Here is a 21,661-nt window from a genome sequence, read left to right as displayed (position 1 = left end):
GTAGAGATGAATACAGCTTCACGACAATCCTTCCCAGTAGTTAGAGTATCCTTTCCCCAAACATGAGCCAAGACTTCATGAAGGGTGTAACAGAACTAAAGCTTTATTGAAACAGGCTGGCTTTTATGGGGGTCCTCATGCAAGAGGACCTCCCAAAACAAACAAACATATTACCAATCACTGTACAGTATTTTCTTACTACACGCCCCTTCCTCTGCCTGGAAGATAGTGAGATAAGTTAAAGGTTAAATCAATTATCTCCAGGCAGAGGGCACACATTTTACCCAAACATTGGAACACCCCTTTCCCCACAAGGTATCCCCACAAAATACATATCCCCTGATAGCCCCGATCTGGGAGGCAAACATATCCAAATTTCACCCAGATCGGTTCAGGGGTTCTTAAAAAGTGTGGAAGTCTTAGTTTACCGACCACACACGAGGCTCCTGCCCAAAACAGTTCCACGAATTCAGTGTGTGGGGTCGGTCAATTGGGGAAAAGGGCGAAAACTGTCAAAAGTCCCGAAAATACCCTCCTGGCTCATAGGAGCGATTGTTCCCCTGGTCCATACGGATATAACTACCGAATGCCGCTCTTCTGGGTGTTCGGCAAGTGGGAGAACCGGCCGTCCGGTAGTTTTCAGCGGTACTTCGCACGGTCGAGTGTCCGATTTTAGTTCCAGACACTCGACGACCAAGTCCCGCTGACTCGCCTCGTGCGGACAAGATGGCCGCCGTTTTCTTTTCCTCGTGGCGTGCGGCTATACAAACAACGGCCACCCAGGGAACACTTAATTGTCGGTGCTCAGATCACAACAAGCAAGGAGGGAGGTCGTGGTTTGGTGATGCAAACTGCCGAACGGATAAGCTACTGTTGGCAGAAAAAGGGGAATTAAACACAAAACATAGAAGAAAAGGTTAGCTGAGGTCTCTTTTCTTCACAATCACTATATACTTTATCTACAAACCTCTAAAACGAACCAAACTACTCATCCATCCGCTATACCACTTTATCCCACCTAGAACTAGTGCCCAGTTAAAATACTTGACTCTTACTTATCCACACTCAGTCATGCCACACACATTTCACCACTACTCTCACTGAATCCCTCTGACTACGGCTAAATTCATCTTCTACATCAGAACACTACTCCTAAGATTGGGTTGTATCCATGTCTCGGGTCTTTCATTTAGAATAGGGGCAGCTTCGGTCTCCTTCAACACTGACACTCCAGTGCATATTATTAAAAGATTGGGCAGATGGAAATCCTCAGTCTACAACCGATATATTCCTCATCCCGAGAAAGAAATGAGGAAAGCTTTTTAAAGTTTGGCTTTGTAAATTTGATGCAATAAGTGTGTCTTTTCACCCTCTTTGCATGAACCCGATTTACATATATTACTAATATGTTTCTGAACATATATATTATATTATTCACTCACTCTCTAGGCCGGCCTAAGACATCATGCTGCCTAGGTCCAACGATAAATGACTATGGGGGATAATGTATAATAAACACAGGTTACTGGCTATGGGGAGGATAATGTATAATAAACACAGGTTACTGGCTATGGGGAGGATAATGTATAATAAACACAGGTTACTGGCTATGGGAGGATAATGTATAATAAACACAGGTTACTGGCTATTGGGGATAATGTATAATAAACACATGTTACTGGCTATGGGAGGGATAATGTATAATAATAAACACAGGTTACTGGCTATGGGAGGAAAATGTATAATAAGCACAGGTTACTGGCTATGGGGGGATAATGTATAATAAACACAGGTTACTGGCTATGGGGGGGGATAATGTATAATAAGCACAGGTTACTGGCTATGGGAGGATAATGTATAATAAACACAGGTTACTGGCTATGGGAGGGATAATGTATAATAAACACAGGTTACTGGCTATGGGAGGGATAATGTATAATAAACACAGATTACTCGCTATGGAGGATAATGTATAATAAACACAAACACAAAAAAAAATAATACAAAAAATGAATGCAGCTTCAGAATTAATCTAAATTGTATGCTGTCTAGGAGGTGGGAGGGTCTGGGAGAGAGGGTCTGCTGCTGATTGGCTGGAATGTGTCTGCTGACTGTGAGGTACAGGGTCAAAGTTTACTCAATGATGATGAATAGGGGGCCGACCGAACATCGCATATGTTCACCATCCGTGGCGAACGCGGACACGCTATGTTCGCCAGGAACTATTCGCCAGCGAACCGTTCGGGACATCACTACTCTTGAATAGTATGAATTGATCAGTGACACTTCAGAGGCATGATCTATATACCAAAATGTCTTCATCAAACTAAAGCTGTTTTTGGTGACTATAGTCACCCTTTAACTCTATCTTTCCTGGTTTTATTGTGAAAGTGAAATATCTGTTTTAACCCTTAAATCCGGAGGACGTACTATTACGCCCTGCAGGAACCGGCTCTAAACGCCGGCGGGCGTAATAGTACGTCCTCGCCATAATGGCCGCCCACGTGGCCGGCGCTAATCGCCCGCTGCAGATCGCGGTCGGGGGGGATGCCTGGCCCCCCAGGCAACCCCCCCTGTGGCCGGTGACCGCGATCTGCAGTCTCTGATCGCAGTGACAGGCTGTCACTGCGACCAGTATTAAGCATGTGTCAGCCGATTTCAAATCGGCTGACACATGCGGCCGGCGGCTTTCCCCTTCTGCAGATCGCGGTCGGGGGACTTACCTGGCCCCCCAGGCAGTCCCCCTGGGGTCAGTGACCGCGATCTGCTAGGTCTGAGATCGCAGTGACAGGCTGTCACTGCGATCTCAGAGCTCTCTGATCGCAGTGACAGCCTGTCACTGCGATCAGTGTTACATGTGTCAGCCTATTGGCTGACACATGTAACTGGCACAGTGATCCCCCTGCAGATTGGAAGGGGGGAGTGCTTGTACCACCCAGGCACTCCCCCCTGTGGTCAATTACCCAATCTGCAGGAGGTGATCACAGTGACAGGCAGTCACTGTGATCACTGATCCTGTGTGTCAGCCAGTGATGTGACATCACTGGCTGACACTGTCTCTGCCCCCTGTCCTGTAAAAAAAATAAAATATTAGTTAAAAAAAGAAATAAAAAAAATGACAGTTACAAATAAAATATACTTAGATCATATATATTATATATATATATGATCTAAGTATATATATATATATATACACATACACACACATTTACACATACACGACGTGTATTTAAATATTAATATATATATATATATATATATATATATATTAATATCAAATTACACGTAGACTGATACTGATTAAATATATATATAATTATTGTTATATATATATTTATAAATAATATAAAAAAAATAAATATGTAAATACGTAAAAAAATAAAATAAAATAAATAATTAAAAATAAAATATTAAAAAATATATAGATGTGTTTTATTTCGTTCTAACTGTATTGTGATATTAATATATATATATTTATATCAAAATACACGTAGAACGAAATAATATATATATCTATATACATAAATATATACGTATATATCACTATATATATACCTATATATAAATAAAAATATTAAAAAAATATATATATATATATACGTATATATACACATATGTATATATATACATATATTAATTCTACACATATATTTATGTAATAATTTTACATAATTAGGTATCCTAATTAATTACAATTAGCGGGACCTGCCTGACCACCCATGCCGAAAGTATAGGGAATTTAATTTGCTAGCACTATATTTAACCCTATAACTTTCCAAGACACCATAAAACCTGTACATGGGGGGTACTGTTTTACTCGGGAGACTTCGCTGAACACAAATATTAGTGTTTCAAAACAGTAAAATGTATTACAACCATGATATCGCCAGTAAAAGTGACGTTTTTTGCATTTTTCACGCACAAACAGCACTTACACGGACGATATTATTACTTGGTCCATTATTTACTTTATTATTTTCTATATTATGAGGATTAGGCATAACATCTTGCCTGATCTACATTTATATCCATGTCCAGAAGATTTAATCATTCCCCTATCTATTATGCTTAAGTGCACCATTCTTAGACTACACACATACAAAATTGTTCCTGTCTGAAATTATAATCTGTAAAAACTAAATCTGCCCCTTTAAATAGGGATGTGTCTTATTATTTGTGCAACGGGTATATATATATATATATATTGAGTTTTTAGTCTAACTGTTATTTATTTATTTATGTTTGAGGAATGTGTATGTTTATTCCCCATTCATATTTATTAATAGTATTTTGTGTTATGTATTTTCATTGATTTAGAACTAATTGTTTGAGTGTTTAAAAAAAGGGGGGGGGGGGTGTTTTCCTCCCTCACCTGTTTAATTACTCCAACATTTTGGAGGTATTTAAATCTAATTATCTTGCAGCTTCTTTAGTCTTGAGAAAGTCCCGTGGACGGGACGAAACGCGTAGACGTGACTGCACGTGTGGCTGGTTCCACCGGATCCTTTTCGGCTGCCTTTATTTGTTTTTTTTTTTTTCCCTTTATTATTTTTTATTCATTATATCTTTTTTATATTTTTTTTGTGTCCAGAATTTTTTTTTTTTTTTTTTTTTGTGTTTTTGAATCCCTTGTTTTTTGTTTATTCATTTTCCCCTTCGACCTACTATTTTTGTTAAGGGAAGTGAAGGTTACTATACCTCCGGACACAGTGAAGCCGGGGACTGACGGCTATATATTCAAGACTGCTCCATTTCAACCATACCGCGGTCTTTTGAGAAGACACCGACCGCGGTATATCTATATATAGTCATACTATAAGTGACTCACCAGGTGCCTGTGTGAGTGGTCTGTTACAGCGTTCACCGCGGTTTTTTTCGAAGATCCCGACCGCGGTGCATCTCACCGTTCCTCGACGGACCCCTTTTGAAGTGGGTCGGATACCGGCGGCAAAGAATCCTCTTCAATACCCTTCCCCTTTTTTCTGGGGGTTCTTTTCTTCTATTACCTCGGTGGGGGGCCCACACCGAGGCAGGTACTTTTCATTATTGTTTATGTATTTAGTTTCAATATATTTTTTATATATAAGTTTTTTATTTGTGTTTTTTAGTGGCAGCTGCTTCTGATACCGTATGTGATACTTTGTACTCTCTACACAAAGTTAGATGACAGATTAGCATCTGTATTACACTTTATATTGTGTTACATATTATATAGAGAAAGTTGATTGATACATTGTTCACTAAAGTGGATCCATGCACACATTGTAACTTTTTATTTGATTCAATGTTTTGTTTGATTTTTAAATAAATATATCTATTTTTTGTACAAGTGCTAAATCACAGTATATACAATAGTCCTTTTTTTGATATATTCATTTCTGAGCGCACATACTGTTTTATACCTTTTTGAGCTACCACTCAAATTTAGACGCTTGTGTATGTATGTAGCTGCCAGTCCCAAATATTTGTTATTTAATACACCTGATATCTATCTTGTCTATTATCTATAAGGTTATACAAGCGCATTCATAGGTGTTCAGTTAGACTATTTTTTATTTTTTATTTTTTATTTTTTATTTGTTCTTTTGTTTTTCGGGCTCAGTCTGTTTTAGTCCCTATTTTCTTTGGGAATTGTGTATCAATATGGGTCTCAATAGTGTTGTCAACAGGCTAGATAGGAGAACAAATTTGTTTAATGAAAAAATTTCGGGTAAAGTGGAAAGTATTCCTAGCCCAGAAACTAACATACACAAACTGTTTTTCGAGTTGGAAAAAACCCTCAAGTTAGAAATGAGAGATTGGTGGGATAGTGCCCTCCTGAAGAAATATGTTGATAATAAATTTATTCCCAGAGGTCTTAGATTTGATAAACAGCCCTTCTTCAACGACAATATTCTGTTAGAAAAAGAATGGCTAGGGGCTCTGGATTCTTGTTCTTTTATATTAATGGACATTCTGGTTAGGTATAGAGAATCGAGACTCCTTGTCACTGAGAAGAAGATTGAGGATCTTCAGCAACAAATTGGCCACATGCCTTTACAATCGACTGTCATTTCCAAACTAGATGAGTCTGTCAATCAAAGGTTGATCAATTTTGAGACAGATCTAATAGCCCATAAAAATAAGAAGTTCCAAAGGGACAAATCAGACTATCAAAGTGAGCAGATCAGAAGTTGGCAAAGGAAACGTAGTTTCAAGTCAGGTATTAGGAACAAGAGCTCAACTTCAAAGTTTTTGAAGGATGCTAATCCCAATCAATCTCGACTTCATCATACCTACAGGCCCCACGCTGAGTGGGCTAAATATACCAACACTAGGCAACAGTGGAGAGGGTCTCCATCGATCCCCTATAAGGCACAACTTGTTCTTGGAAAGAAAAACAGATCCCCCACGTTTCGTGATAGAAGAGAACAGTATAATTCCAAACATACTCCTGGGGGGAACTACTCACACAATACCACCAGAATGGATGAGAGTATCAGTGGGACCGACAAAGCTAGAGAACTAGGGGCCAAACCCAAACAGGTATCCCCTAAGAAGAAGAAGTTCGCTAGTACCACATCTGAGGATTTTTTGGAGTTAGCCCCCCTACGAAGTATGGAAGAGAGAAATTTTCCCCTCTTCCGAAATCTGACCAGCAAAAGGAGGGGGGCACCCATAGAGGAACAAGAGGAGGTGGGAAACAGTCCGGCCAAACTAAGATGTCTTCAATGAGAGGTCTATTTAATTTATCATCCTATACCCTGGATGAGGGAGAAATCTCCCTATTAAATAAGGGATTAAAATATGCTCCAGATAGACTACCCAACATAATCGATTTGTTTAAAGACCTCAATCATTTTGTCAGGAAACTCACGGTGGTACGATCCTTTAACCTTAGGGGATCAAAAGGTTTTGAAGATTGTCCTAAATTTCTAAATACTCCACAAGACAAAATCATTTTTTACAATTTGATCTCCCTTCTGGAGGAACAAGATGTCCCAGATCCCAAGGAAGATATGCTGAGCATTCTGGATTCGAATATTTCGTCTGGATTAAAACCACCTTCTGTGTTCTATCCTCAGGCGGATAAAGGCCCTTATATCCAAATGTTCTATGAGTTGGTCCTAAAAGAACTGAGAGCCCTCTGCAATGATCTCAAAAAGAAAAAAGCAAAAATTTGTAACAACTTGGAGAAAATTGAGCTAACAGCAATGTCCTCCTTGAAAAACAACGATAAATTGATCATTAAAGGAGCGGACAAAGGAGGGGGTATCGTCCTGTTGGACAAAGTGGACTATCTAGAGGAAGCACACCGAATTTTGGATAATGTGGATTACTATAAGGTTTTAACCGGTGATCCTACTTCAGTTTACAAAAAAGAGTTGAGAGAACTTATAGAACAGGCTCATCTGAATGGAGCGATTGACAAAAGAGAGAGGAGTTTTTTCATCTCAGCCAAAGGGGAGATTCCTATCTTTTACTACCTCCCGAAGGTGCATAAATCCCTCACTAATCCACCGGGGCGCCCCATAATATCGGGTTTGGGCTCATTGATATCACCCATATCCAAATGGGTAGATTTTCATTTGCAAAGATATGTACCACACTTGCCCTCATACTTAAAGGACACAGGACATGTGCTCACGATTGTCAAAGACATTAAATGGCGAGAACACTACTGCTGGCTGACCATTGATGTGGCAGCACTCTATTCGAACATCGACCATACCTTGGGTTTAGAAGCCATTTCATCATATCTAAGATCTGACCCTCTACTTCCAACCAACCAGTCCCATTATATTGTCAAGTTTACCGAGTTTATGTTAACCCACAATTATTTTGAATTTGATGATAAGTTTTTTGTGCAAACCAGGGGTACCGCGATGGGGGCGAGTTTCGCTCCATCCTACGCCAACTTATTTATGGGTCACTGGGAACAGTCGATGATACTCAGTGATCTGTATTGGATGGAGCGACTCGCCCTCTATCGTAGGTTTATTGACGATATTCTCATTGTCTGGAGGGGTGAGTGGAATGAGGTGGAAGAGTTCATGTCTTATATCAACAACAACCGCTGGGGTCTTTCCTTTACATATAAGAAACATAAGTCGACTATAGATTTTTTGGACTTATCCCTCACGGGGGCGGAAGGGCGGATCACCACCAAAACATACCTGAAAAATGTAGACGTGAATGGTTATCTGCATGCCAATAGCGGCCATCATCCAACATGGATCCAAAATATTCCCATGGGGCAGTTTACCAGAATCAAGCGCAATTGCACACTAAAGTCGGATTATGAGAGAGAGTCGCTAAAGCTTTGCCAGCGGTTTATAGAAAAATCTTATCCACCAAATAAGATTTTGAAGGCTTATATGAGAGGACTTAGTTCCAATCAGATATTAGAGCCTGGGTCTCAAGGTCTGAGTCCATCTGAACATGGAAATCATACGAATGAGCACTATATCATTCTGGATTTACTTGAGCATACTCAAGTCCCTAAGTTAAAAAGAGCAAAATATAATATCAGTACCAAAGAGGTTGGAAAAAGTTCCACACCAATATTCACCACCACGTTCAATAAAGGCTTTGACGAGATCATCAATATTTTTTATACATACTGGCCCATTCTAACTAAGGACCCATGGTTATCATTCTGTATCTCAGAAACCCCAAAGGTTACTTTTAGAAAGGCCCCAAATTTAAAGAACATTCTGGCACCCTCTAAATTACATCACTCTAATGAAAAGAGCAAAGAAACAACAACCCACAAAGAGGGGATACCGAACAAAGGTTGTGGCCGCAATATATGTCTTACATGTAACTTTATCTGCGTTCAGAGCTCCACCTTTAGTCCATTCAATAACTCCGATGTTACTTTTCCAATTCTATCAAAAATAACGTGTAACACTTCATTTGTGGTGTATCTAATAACTTGCCCTTGTGGGCGGCAATATGTGGGTCAAACCACAAGACCCCTCAAATGTAGATTCCGGGAGCACAGAACAGCCATCATTCGTAATGACACTAGGTCTGCAGTAGCCCGTCATTTTTCTATTTTTCATGACAAAAATCCATCGGGAATACAGCTTATGGGGATAGCCCAGATCCCCCCTTACCAAGATGAGGCAAAGAGAAGAAGAGAACTGATTAAGTCAGAGTCAGTCTGGATCTTTAAGCTCAATACCATGACACCTAATGGTTTAAATGAAGAGCTGGAACTCTTCTGATTTGTTCGGTTCTCTAATCTCTCTTTTGCCTTAAGGGGCATCTGTAGGGATATCTAGTTGGAGGGGGGTACGATATGTTGAGTTCTGCTCGTGGCCCGTTATATCCCCATCTATTGCTTCATCATATTATATAGATGGGTTTGGGCCACTGATAGTGCCTGTTCAACTTTATTTGGTCTATTATTTATTTCATTTTGTTGTTATATGAAGATCAGGCATACTACTCTCCTTGATCTTCACCTATACTTAAGTCTAGAGTATTCAATCATTTCCCTATCTATAAAGTCTAAGGGTATTATCCTTAGATTGTATATACCTTTTCAAGAATATTTGCTTTAGTTGGAATTTATTATCCATCAATATTAGATCTGCCCCTTTAAATATAGATATAAATTTAAATAGGGATATGTCTGACTATTATGTTTCTCTCACGTCGCAAGGGGGATCTATATTGGTATCGGGTGGAGACTGGTGTGGTCTGTGGAGTTCTGTTTGGGGCTTCTTATAATTCCATCTATTGGTTCATTATATAAATATGATAGTTATAGTTTAAAATTACTTGGTCCATTATTTACTTTATTATTTTCTATATTATGAGGATTAGGCATAACATCTTGCCTGATCTACATTTATATCCATGTCCAGAAGATTTAATCATTCCCCTATCTATTATGCTTAAGTGCACCATTCTTAGACTACACACATACAAAATTGTTCCTGTCTGAAATTATAATCTGTAAAAACTAAATCTGCCCCTTTAAATAGGGATGTGTCTTATTATTTGTGCAACGGGTATATATATATATATATATTGAGTTTTTAGTCTAACTGTTATTTATTTATTTATGTTTGAGGAATGTGTATGTTTATTCCCCATTCATATTTATTAATAGTATTTTGTGTTATGTATTTTCATTGATTTAGAACTAATTGTTTGAGTGTTTAAAAAAAAAGGGGGGGGGGGTGTTTTCCTCCCTCACCTGTTTAATTACTCCAACATTTTGGAGGTATTTAAATCTAATTATCTTGCAGCTTCTTTAGTCTTGAGAAAGTCCCGTGGACGGGACGAAACGCGTAGACGTGACTGCACGTGTGGCTGGTTCCACCGGATCCTTTTCGGCTGCCTTTATTTGTTTTTTTTTTTTTTCCCTTTATTATTTTTTATTCATTATATCTTTTTTATATTTTTTTTTTTTTTTTTTTTTTTTTTTTTTGTGTTTTTGAATCCCTTGTTTTTTGTTTATTCATTTTCCCCTTCGACCTACTATTTTTGTTAAGGGAAGTGAAGGTTACTATACCTCCGGACACAGTGAAGCCGGGGACTGACGGCTATATATTCAAGACTGCTCCATTTCAACCATACCGCGGTCTTTTGAGAAGACACCGACCGCGGTATATCTATATATAGTCATACTATAAGTGACTCACCAGGTGCCTGTGTGAGTGGTCTGTTACAGCGTTCACCGCGGTTTTTTTCGAAGATCCCGACCGCGGTGCATCTCACCGTTCCTCGACGGACCCCTTTTGAAGTGGGTCGGATACCGGCGGCAAAGAATCCTCTTCAATACCCTTCCCCTTTTTTCTGGGGGTTCTTTTCTTCTATTACCTCGGTGGGGGGCCCACACCGAGGCAGGTACTTTTCATTATTGTTTATGTATTTAGTTTCAATATATTTTTTATATATAAGTTTTTTATTTGTGTTTTTTAGTGGCAGCTGCTTCTGATACCGTATGTGATACTTTGTACTCTCTACACAAAGTTAGATGACAGATTAGCATCTGTATTACACTTTATATTGTGTTACATATTATATAGAGAAAGTTGATTGATACATTGTTCACTAAAGTGGATCCATGCACACATTGTAACTTTTTATTTGATTCAATGTTTTGTTTGATTTTTAAATAAATATATCTATTTTTTGTACAAGTGCTAAATCACAGTATATACAATAGTCCTTTTTTTGATATATTCATTTCTGAGCGCACATACTGTTTTATACCTTTTTGAGCTACCACTCAAATTTAGACGCTTGTGTATGTATGTAGCTGCCAGTCCCAAATATTTGTTATTTAATACACCTGATATCTATCTTGTCCACGATATTATTGCTGCAATACTTTTTACTGTTTTGAAACACAAATATTTGTGTTCAGCGAAGTCTCCTGAGTACAACAGTACCCCTCATGTACAGGTTTTATGGTGTTTTCAAAAATTACAGCGTCAAATATAATGCTTGTGTTTAATTTTTTTCACATTAAAATTCGCCAGATTGCTTACGTTGCCTTTATGACCCTATGGTAGCCCAAGAATGAAAATTACCCCTATGATGGCATACCATTTGCAATAGTAGACAACCAAAGGTATTGCAAATGGGGTATGTCCAGTCTTTTTTAGTAGCCACTTAGTCACAAACACTGGCCAAAATTGGCGTTTTTTGCATTTTTCACACACAAACAAATACGAACGCTAACTTTGGCCAGTGTTTGTGACCAAATGGCTACTAAAAAAGACTGGACATCGCTTATTTGCAATACCTTGGGTCGTCTACTATTGCAAATGGTATGCCATTATGGGTGTAAATTTATTTCCTGGGCTACTATACAGTCTCAAAGGCAACGTAACCAATCTGGCGAATTTCAATTTCAAATGTAACACGCTATATTTGACCCTGTAACTTCCCAAAACACCATAAAACCTGTACATAGGGGGTACTGTTTTACACGTGAGACTTTGCTGAATACAAATATGTGTATTTTATTGCAGTAAAAGCAAACAGTATTATGACATTAACAGTTAAAATGTCATGTAGAACGAAAAAAATCAAAAAAAATCTTATTTTCTCCCATTTTTTTCATATTAAATTATGTTTCATAGCTAAATATTTGATATTAAATGAAAGCCCTGTTTCCCCTGAATAAAATGATATATAATAAGGGGGGGTGCATTTAATATGAAAGAGGTGAATTACGGTTGGACAGACATATAGCGCAAATGCCAGGTTTTGTTTACGTTTTGTTTCGTTCACAACTTGTACATTTGGCTGCGGTGTTAAGGGGTTAATCTGAGAAGCTACAAGAGGGCTGGGTTTAGGATTCTAGAAGAACCCCAGTTTTATAAACCTGCTCAAAAGCAATTTCTCAGAAAATATGGAGAGGCACCCAAAACTCCCTTGCACTATAATTATATCAATAGCTTGTAATAGTTATGGTGCCTAGAGTGTCCCTTTAATGCTCATATCGGACAATCTATATGTTATTCGGCCAAGTCTACTTCCTTTCAAGTCTGAGACATAATTGTTTTTAAAGCTTTAACTTCAATGTTTTCATAACACCAGGAGATAATAAAAAAAAAATCTTTCTTTTCAGTCAATACAGAAATCAGCGTTGCTTGTGTACCTGCAGTTGCCAAAGATAGCTTCCAATGGTTTCTTATGCCTCGTTTCCACTGAGCGGATCGGTTCGGGTCGGTACAGTTTGTAAGGTTTAGAATAGACCAGCCCATTCTGTTGAGCGTTTCCACTGCAAGTCAGACCTTTCAGGGCCATGCAGGGTTTAGAAAAAATGCTCTTCCTGTCCACCAATCAATGGATTGTATAGTAGCTCCGCCCTAACCGAACCGTTCCATTTCTTATGGCCCTACATCTGAAGCAGGACCCTGAATGGATCGGTACGGTTCGCTTGTATGGACCACTTTCATAATGGAAACACCCAAAATAGCGAACCGTACCAAACCGAACCGAACCGATCCGCTCAGTGGAAACGAGGCATTATTGACTCTGAAATCATGGAAATATAAACTAGCATGAAGTAACATTGTGCTTCTCAGCAAAATGACTGCACTGCAATAGCAACATGCTTATTCATAATGCAGTATTATATTACCTTCAGCTGCCTGGGAGTAAATATAAAACTCAAAGAAATTAAGTTTGGCAGCTGCAGCTACCATAAAAGTCGGAAAGAACCTTATTTCTTACATATATGAAATAATAGAATTAGTTTTGATTCTCACATAGTGCTAGAGAAATATTTATTTATTAAATATTTTACCAGGAAAGATACATTGACATTTCTCTCGTTTTCAAGTATGTCCTCAGTAAGTGCATTATATCTCATATATATTGAGTATTTCTATATTGATATTTTATTTCTGTAAATATTTCAACAAACAAGGATTATCAAATTTCATCTGGTGAAACAAGCATTATAATAGTATATATTATGATGCTAAATATAATAGTACGTATATAATATATATAATAAACATCATAATAGTGTATAAAAAAATCATCAGACATCCACACACTCTTGAAAGCAAAATAAAAACTTACTTAAATCCCAAAAAAGAGATCTGTAACCACATCCAAGCAATGAACAGCATGACAAGCATATTTGGAAAGGCAAATCCAAACCACGAGGCGAAGTTCAAGATATCTCCATTATTTGGAAAAAGCCTATGACACAGAGATTGTACTGTTTAGAGGAACATCATTATAACCAGTAAAGTATTAAGGTATTAGTATTCAATAAAAAAGTCAATAATAGTGCACAGCAATGTTTAGACAAGATGTACTGATTTGGAAATATTCTTCTACTCGGCTGTAGACACGGCTAGGCTATTTTCGCCTAAATTTGCCAAAATACTTTTTTTGTGGTGGATCACCGTTGTATCAACGCCAGAGATCCCACTTCTCTCAGTGTTATAGAAATGCAGAGTAGCTGCATACATTAGCCAAGACTTAATGCTGTGAGTAGAACTGTTTTTATTGACACAAACACAGTAATTTATACACGGATCCCCAGCATGGGGTCCATATTCAACAACAAATGATCCTGCACTGGTGCCTCTGTGTCTGGGAGATAATTGTGTTATCTCTTGCTGAACTAATTATCTCCTGGACACAGAGGGTACCATACAAAATATCCCAAAAACACAGCAGGAACCTCAACACATTATATAACCCCAGATAGCTCTGATCCTAATGCCCATGCAAAAGTGACAAATTGCCACCGGGGTTTGACTGGCCACTGGCAATGTCCATGCCCAAAAAGAGTTCCATAATGAGTGGGGCTTTGGCCGGTCAAATAACCCCTGTTCCTCTTTGTCTCTTGTACCTCAATTAGCTCTCTCCTGGATGGTTTGAAAATGGAGGGAAAAATGGAGGTGGAAGTTGGCCCGGTAGTGGAGCCAGCCGTGCTCCATTTTGTGAGTCTTGCTATGGTCTTCGCAGCTGGACTCATTGGATGGCCCATAAGGAGAGATGCTCTTGGTTGTTTGGCATGGAGTGGTAGGTGATGAGAGACAGGGGTAGGGACAAGGTTTCTTGTAGAAAACATGGGAGATAAACACAGTGATTATGCCCCTTTAGTGTGGGGCTCTTACTGTCACAGTTTTTAATTTACTAATTTACTTAAATTCTGTATTTATCAGAGCTCTATAAATAGTCAAAATATATCCAGATGTAGCAGACTACATAGTTTCACTTGTATCTTGTGATATGATGTATGTAGCAAGGGGTTCTTAATAAGCAGAAAAGAACTCCAAAAAATTAGATAAATAGGTGGTGGAGCCAAAGACAGATTATCCCTGAGTAGCATACATTCAAATATCCAATTCAATTCCAAATCCATTAAAATTACAAAAGTGCAGATATTTCTATAACACATGACAGTGTGTGTGTGTGTATGGGTCACAGTGAGAAGATGCCAGCGTCCATAGGAAAGCATTAAGAATGCTTTCCTATGGACTTCCTGAATGCGCATGCAGCTCCTGCCGCGCATGCGCATTCAGCCGATGACGCCGATATGGAGGAACAGAGGAGGAGGAGAGTTTCCCGCCCGGCGCTGGAGAAAGGTAAATGTAACCCCTTCCACCCCCTAGAGCCCAGCGGGAGGGGGGCCCTGAGGGTGGGGGCACCCTCAGGGCACTATAGTGCCAGGAAAACAAATATGTTTTCCTGGCACTATAGTGGTCCTTTAAGGCATCTTTATTTTAGCAGTTTTTTTTAATACATCAAGACATCAGGGGTAGTTACTAAAGCGTGAGTTGTTAGGAAATGAAAGCGAATTGAAAATAATAAAACATTTTAAGAGCAATAGTCTGATTGGAAAAATCATCACGCGACCTGTGTTTTCAGTTAGTAGTTTTGGCCTGAAAATGTAAAATTCACACTTTAGTATATATATATATTTTTATTCTTTATTTTTGTTGTGCACACTTACAGCATGGATATTTCAGTTTACATGATTTGAAGCCACAAAAATTGGTATCCAGCTTAAAATATCATATGCTGCACTTATTTTTGTAAATGTAAAACAAGAGTATAAACAAGATGAGCATTAATAGTAACAAGCATTTCTTCACAGAGACTGAAGAAACAAATAGGTGCATGCATAGGTTACTGGACTTCTGCTATGGCTACATTGCTGGCCATGTACCTGGCGATTAGATTGAAAGATATGCAAAAAGCGGTAGATGGCGAGTGAGATAAGAAAAGGAAATAGAACATGTAAAGACTCAGTAGTGAAAATTCAGGATGCCATAAACTGCTGGAGCCTCAGGAAGTTTAGAACTTTGATCATGCTTATTATAGTCACTTTAAATGAGGAGACTACATGTATGTGCAGATTAGGAACAGAATTCAACCTCCGACCTTCGATATATCTGGTAGGTATGTTGATAAAGTTCCAGCATAGAAATGTGCCCAGCTCAGACTGTCCCACCAGCCCCAGGGCTCTTTCGAGCCATCATCTAATGCCCCCAGATCCGATCCTCTTACATGCCGCAATCGGTATTCCCGAAGAGGCTCACCTCTCACTGGTGAGCCACTCTCCTTGGAGCAGGTCTGTGATAGGGAGTTCTACCCCACGAGGCTTGAGGCCCGGGTAAGTGGATACAGGACCTAGACACAAGCCTCAGTTGCTCAGCATTGCGATGGGACCGCGTGGGTCAGAGTAAATAACAGGAGCCGCAGTGATCCACCTCAGTCGGCTAGGAGGTGAAGCTGATTCTGTATGGGCTGTGGCATCGGCCATCTACGATAGGTAAAGAAACAATGCTTAAATTTGATTTTCTTTAGAAACTAGAAATTGGTAGAAAATCAAATGGCCAATAAAACAAAATACTAGTGCAGATTAGCAGATTAGTCAATTTTTGGTGAGTATACCGGCCCCTTCGAGCGGGAACCGGGATAACCCCTACCGGCCCAAGAGGGGGGGAACGGGGCCAGGAAGATAGTATACAAGGCACCACTGCACAGGACTCAGGCATTAGAGAGAAAAGCGGCGGCCGTCCACTGTGCTCCCAGCTCAAGTAGGCTGCAGAATCTGCAGTGTTTCGTGGTCGCTCCAAGGCACCAGATTTAGAGGAGTTCTGTGGCCCCAGTATTCTCTTATACGGTCTTCTGTTAATTTCCTGGCTTTGGGTGAGTTTATGTATAAGTTGTATTTGAGCAAACTCCATAAATTGCATGAGCTGTGCTGACATGCAGCCAGCTAGCATGGCGGACCGCCCCCGGATAATATTTTTTATGCTCCAAATCTAACTCATCTCATTCTTCATAAATTACCAGATTTTCTTTAATGCAGCTTTAGTTTCTTACATACAGTGTTTTTCAGTTTTATGACCACTTCATATTTGTCATGTGTTATTTTAGTAATTCCGTATTTTTAAACATATACTGGGTATTTCATGAAAACATTTCTAGTTAAAACACATATGTAGCCAAAACACATGTTTTAGCTAGAAGACATTTCCAGCGAAAACACACAGACCTCTCCCACAGTACTATGTGTACTCACTGGCTGAATTGTCCCTTTAGAACAAGATTGGGCCCTGTTCCAGTGAGGGTTGCCGTTCCTCCAATACTTGCTGCGTAGCAAATACTCAGCATCATTCCTTTATTGATACGCTTTGTCTCCTCTTTCTCCGTAACAGTTCTCGGCACTTCTTGCACATATCCATTGGTTATAACTGTAGAAGAAAAGCAGACATTAAAGCAGAATGCTACTTTGCAGGTTTATCTTTTAAATTAATCATTTTTCTTTGTCCTTCTATTTGTTTTGATTTATTTTTAATTCACCTTAGTTTTTATTTATACATAAGAAAAAATTATCAAAGCTTTATCAAAGTTCCATTTAAGTTGCTAACCTGATTTATCTACAATCCATCAGTCCATAAAAATCCCAGGGCAAACAGCAGACATCATTGACAGAGGGGAACAAAATGGAGGTCCCCAGGGTATCAAGATCCGATGCAAGGAAGAAAAAAAATATTTAAAATAACTAAAGGCAAGTGGGGAGTATTATTATTAAAATACATGAGATGCAAAGAAAAAAATCTGACAGAGCCGCTTTAATTTAGTGTAAAACTATTTTAATAATCCATGCACAGTATCTGGCCAAGTGCTAGGAATGATTTAATACATAAACAATTACTGAAAATGAAATAAATCAAGCATTGTGGTGAATCAACAAGGGATTTAAACTTTTAAAAAAATAGCCCAGTATTATAGGGGCACTATGGCCACCAAAACAACTTTAGCTTAATGAAGACGTTTTGGTGTATAAATAAGGCCTCTGCAGTCTCACTGCTCGATTCTCTGTCATTTGGGAGTTAAATCACTTTGTTTATGCAGCCCCAGACACACCTCCACACACTCCCTTCATGCGACTTGCACAGCATTCCTAAATACTTCCTGTAAAGAGTCATCTAATGTTAACACTTCCTTTAATGCAAATTCTGTTTAATTTAGAATTTCTTATTTCCTGCTCTGTTAATAGCTTGCTAAACCCTGCAGGATCCTCCTGTATGTTATCAAAGTTCAATATGGAAGGAATCCGAAGAATAGGATGTAATGTTAATCTGTAAAAATACCCATCTCTAGATATGCTATAAAATGTATGTATAAGTATAATTTGTGTATAAACTATGGGTAGGTTTACATTTTTATAAACTATTGAATTGCAAGTCATATAACTGGTCAAGAATCATTGGCCTAAATATGGCGTTTTTGAACAATAAAAATGTTTCGTAAAGTTAACACACTGGAGTACTCATAGGACTTCTATTCCTACAAAGAAGCTAAATTTCTTTAAAGCATATTAAATGTATACACTGCTCAAAAAAATAAAGGGAACACTTAAACAACACAATGTAACTCCAAGTCAATCACACTTCTGTGAAATCAAACTGTCCACTTAGGAAGCAACACTGAGTGACAATCAATTTGACATGCTGTTGTGCAAATGGGATAGACAACAGGTGGAAATTATAGGCAATTAGCAAGACACCCCCAATAAAGGAGTGGTTCTGCAGGTGGTGACCACAGACCACATCTCGGTTCCTATGCTTCCTGGCTGATGTTTTGGTCACTTTTTAATGCTGGCGGTGCTTTCACTTTAGTGGTAGCATGAGACGGTGTCTACAACCCACACAAGTGGCTCAGGTAGTGCAGCTCATCCAGGATGGCACGTCAATGCGAGCTGTGGTAAGAAGGTTTGCTGTGTCTGTCAGCGTAGTGTCCAGAGCATGGAGGCGCTACCAGGAGACAGGTCAGTACATCAGGAGACGTGGAGGAGGCCGTAGGAGGTCAACAACCCAGCAGCAGGATCGCTACCTCTGCCATTGTGCAAGGAGGAACAGGAGGAGCACTGCCAGAGCCCTGCAATTTGACCTCCAGCAGGCCACAAATGTGCATGTGTCTGCTCAAATGGTCAGAAACAGACTCCATGATGGCCTGACATCCACAGGTGGGGGTTGTGCTTACAGCCCAACACCGTGCAGGATGTTTGGCATATGCCAGAAAACACCAAGATTGGCAAATTCGCCACTGGCGCCCTGTGCTCTTCACAGATGAAAGCAGGTTCACACTGAGCACATGTGACAGACGTGACAGAGTCTGGAGATGCCAGGGAGAACGTTCTGCTGCCTGCAACATCATCCAGCATGACCAGTTTGGCAGTGGGTCAGTAATGGTGTGGGGTGGCATTTCTTTAGGGGGCCGCACAGCCCTCCATGTGCTCGCCAGAGGTAGCCTGACTGCCATTAGGTACCGAGATGAGATCCTCAGACCCCTTGTGAGACCATATGCTGGTGCGGTTGGCCCTGGGTTCCTCCTAATGCAAGACAATGCTAGACCTCATGTGGCTGGAGTGTGTCAGCAGTTCCTGCAAGACAAAGGCATTGATGCTATGGACTGGCCCGCCCATTCCCCAGACCTGAATCCAATTGAGCACATCTGGGACATCATGTCTCGCTCCATCCACCAACGTCACGTTGCACCACAGACTGTCCAGGAGTTGACAGATGCTTTAGTCCAGGTCTGGGAGGAGATCCCTCAGGAGACCATCTGCCACCTTATCAGGAGCATGCACGGGCATTGTAGGGAGGTCATACAGGCATGTGGAGGCCACACACACTACTGAGCCTCATTTTGACTTGTTTTAAGGACATTACATCAAAGATGGATCAGCCTGTAGTGTTTTTCCACTTTAATTTTGAGTGTGACTCCAAATCCAGACCTCCATGAGTTAAAAAATTTGATTTCCATTTTATTATTCTTGTGTGATTTTGTTGTCAGCACATTCAACTATGTAAAGAACAAAGTATTTCAGAATAATATTTAATTCATTCATATCTAGGATGTGTTATTTTTGTGTTCCCTTTATTTTTTTGAGCAACTTTGATGTACACATCTATTGTATTACAAATAGTTGCATTTCTTTACATTATTCAGTTGATTGACTGGTTAACTGTGCTTATACTTCTGATTGATATTCAACTGGGTTGCATTCTGCTCTGTAAACACCAGATATTTTAAACCAGACAGGTTTGGAAGCAGTTCAAAAGTACAAAGGTTGATTATTGAAAGTGGAACTCAAGTTAGCTTTTAGGAAGAATTGAAAAGTTAAAGTAAATGTTTTATTATAACCGTTAAATAAGTAATTTTGTACCGCAAACACCCAAAGAGAAATGTAAAGGTGAAGTTTCAATTTATGTGCTTCCTATAACAACATTAACTGATTCTAACAAGAATACAAAACTAAAGAAAATATTTGCCGTTTTTTATTTTTGATGAGCCATGGAAAAATTATGCATCGTGTTGAATTAGGTGGTGAATGTAAATGCTCTCACGAATTCACATTTTTGTCAGTTAATATGTTACATTTAAAGTTGGCTTGTAACCTAAAATAGTGCAATAAATCAATAAAGAAAACAATTATATATACTTAAACTGTTTTTTTTTTTAAATGTGCAGCTAGATTTTTGTTCACTTTTTTATTATATGTTATAATTAAAAAATACTGTCTTTAAACTCATTATTCTACTCCAATGGCTCTTTATCTCGGGGTCGGGACCAAATTCCGAGTCTCTATGACAATACATTGAAAACACATTGGTTATAACATGTATATTGTATTTGTCAGGACCCAGGGGACTGGCAACTACAACTGGCCTAGTGCAGCAGCATTGCCTTCCTCAGTGTGAAGGGGATATCTCCAAAACTGGAAATTGCAGAACAACTGGAAATTGCAGAACAATTTAAGAATGAGTTTCTAAGCTAATGCTATAAACATTAGATTACTCTATAGATGTACATTTACTTATTAACAAGTCTCCTTTAGATACGCAATTTTAAAGTTTTAGATGGATACATTTTGACATTTGGACATTTATTTAATAGGTTTTATTTGTTTTTGTTTTTTTTAGCAACTAATCATATGCAAAACTAAAGAAAATATTTTCTATTTTTAATGAGTCATGAAACAATTTTGCATCGTGTTAAATTAGATGGGGAATGTGAATGCTGTCTCACGAAATCACATTTTTGTCAGTTAATCTATAACATTTAAACATGACCTGTAACTTAAAAACATTACATTAAATCAATAAACAAAAAAATTATATTTAGATATATTTAAAGGGATCCTATAGTGCCAGGAAAAAAGCAGTTTTCCTAGCACTATAAGCTTAACTGGTCCCCTGCTTCCTCGCGCCCCCTTCCGCGAGTCTGAAGGGGTTAAAAGGCTTTCCTATGGGGAAAATCTGACACTGGAGGTCCTCATGCAGAGCGTGAGGACATCCAGCATCAGATAACGGACCAAAGGTCCGTTTGAATTCTGGAAGTGCCCCCAGTGGCTGAGGGCAGACTTAGAGCTGCAATGTAAATATTGCAGTTCTCTGGAACTCCAGTGTTTTACATTGCAGCACTAAGTGCAATAGGGACACAGCACCCAGACAACTTCAATTAGCTGAAGTGGTCTGGGTGCCTACAGTGTCCCTTTAAAGGTTTTATTTTACAGAATACAAACAGAGAAATATAATAGGGTGTCCTGATTCCTGATAAGTAGTAGGTAAGGCTGTCCAATGATTTGTGTCATATGGGTGTACAGACTAAACGTATTGTATTCATTACCTTTATTTATTGATCTCTCCTATGCATGTACAAA

The 21,661-nt window shown here is 39.0% G+C and overlaps 1 protein-coding gene across 1 annotated transcript in view; it reads right to left on the bottom strand.

The window, feature by feature from the left end:
- SLC13A5 (solute carrier family 13 member 5) overlaps positions 1-21,661 on the bottom strand; it is a 97,241-nt gene that overhangs the window by 8,148 nt on the left and 67,432 nt on the right. The window contains exons 7-8 of the mRNA XM_063449731.1: positions 17,012-17,183; positions 13,543-13,665 (exon numbers count right to left, since the gene is read on the bottom strand). Of these exons, the coding sequence (XP_063305801.1) occupies positions 13,543-13,665; positions 17,012-17,183 (295 nt within the window). The remainder of the gene's footprint in view (positions 1-13,542; positions 13,666-17,011; positions 17,184-21,661) is intronic.

This window comes from Pelobates fuscus, chromosome 1, assembly GCF_036172605.1.
Source record: "Pelobates fuscus isolate aPelFus1 chromosome 1, aPelFus1.pri, whole genome shotgun sequence".
Taxonomy (NCBI): Eukaryota; Metazoa; Chordata; class Amphibia; order Anura; family Pelobatidae; genus Pelobates; species Pelobates fuscus.
This window is presented reverse-complemented; position numbering and strand designations above follow the sequence as displayed.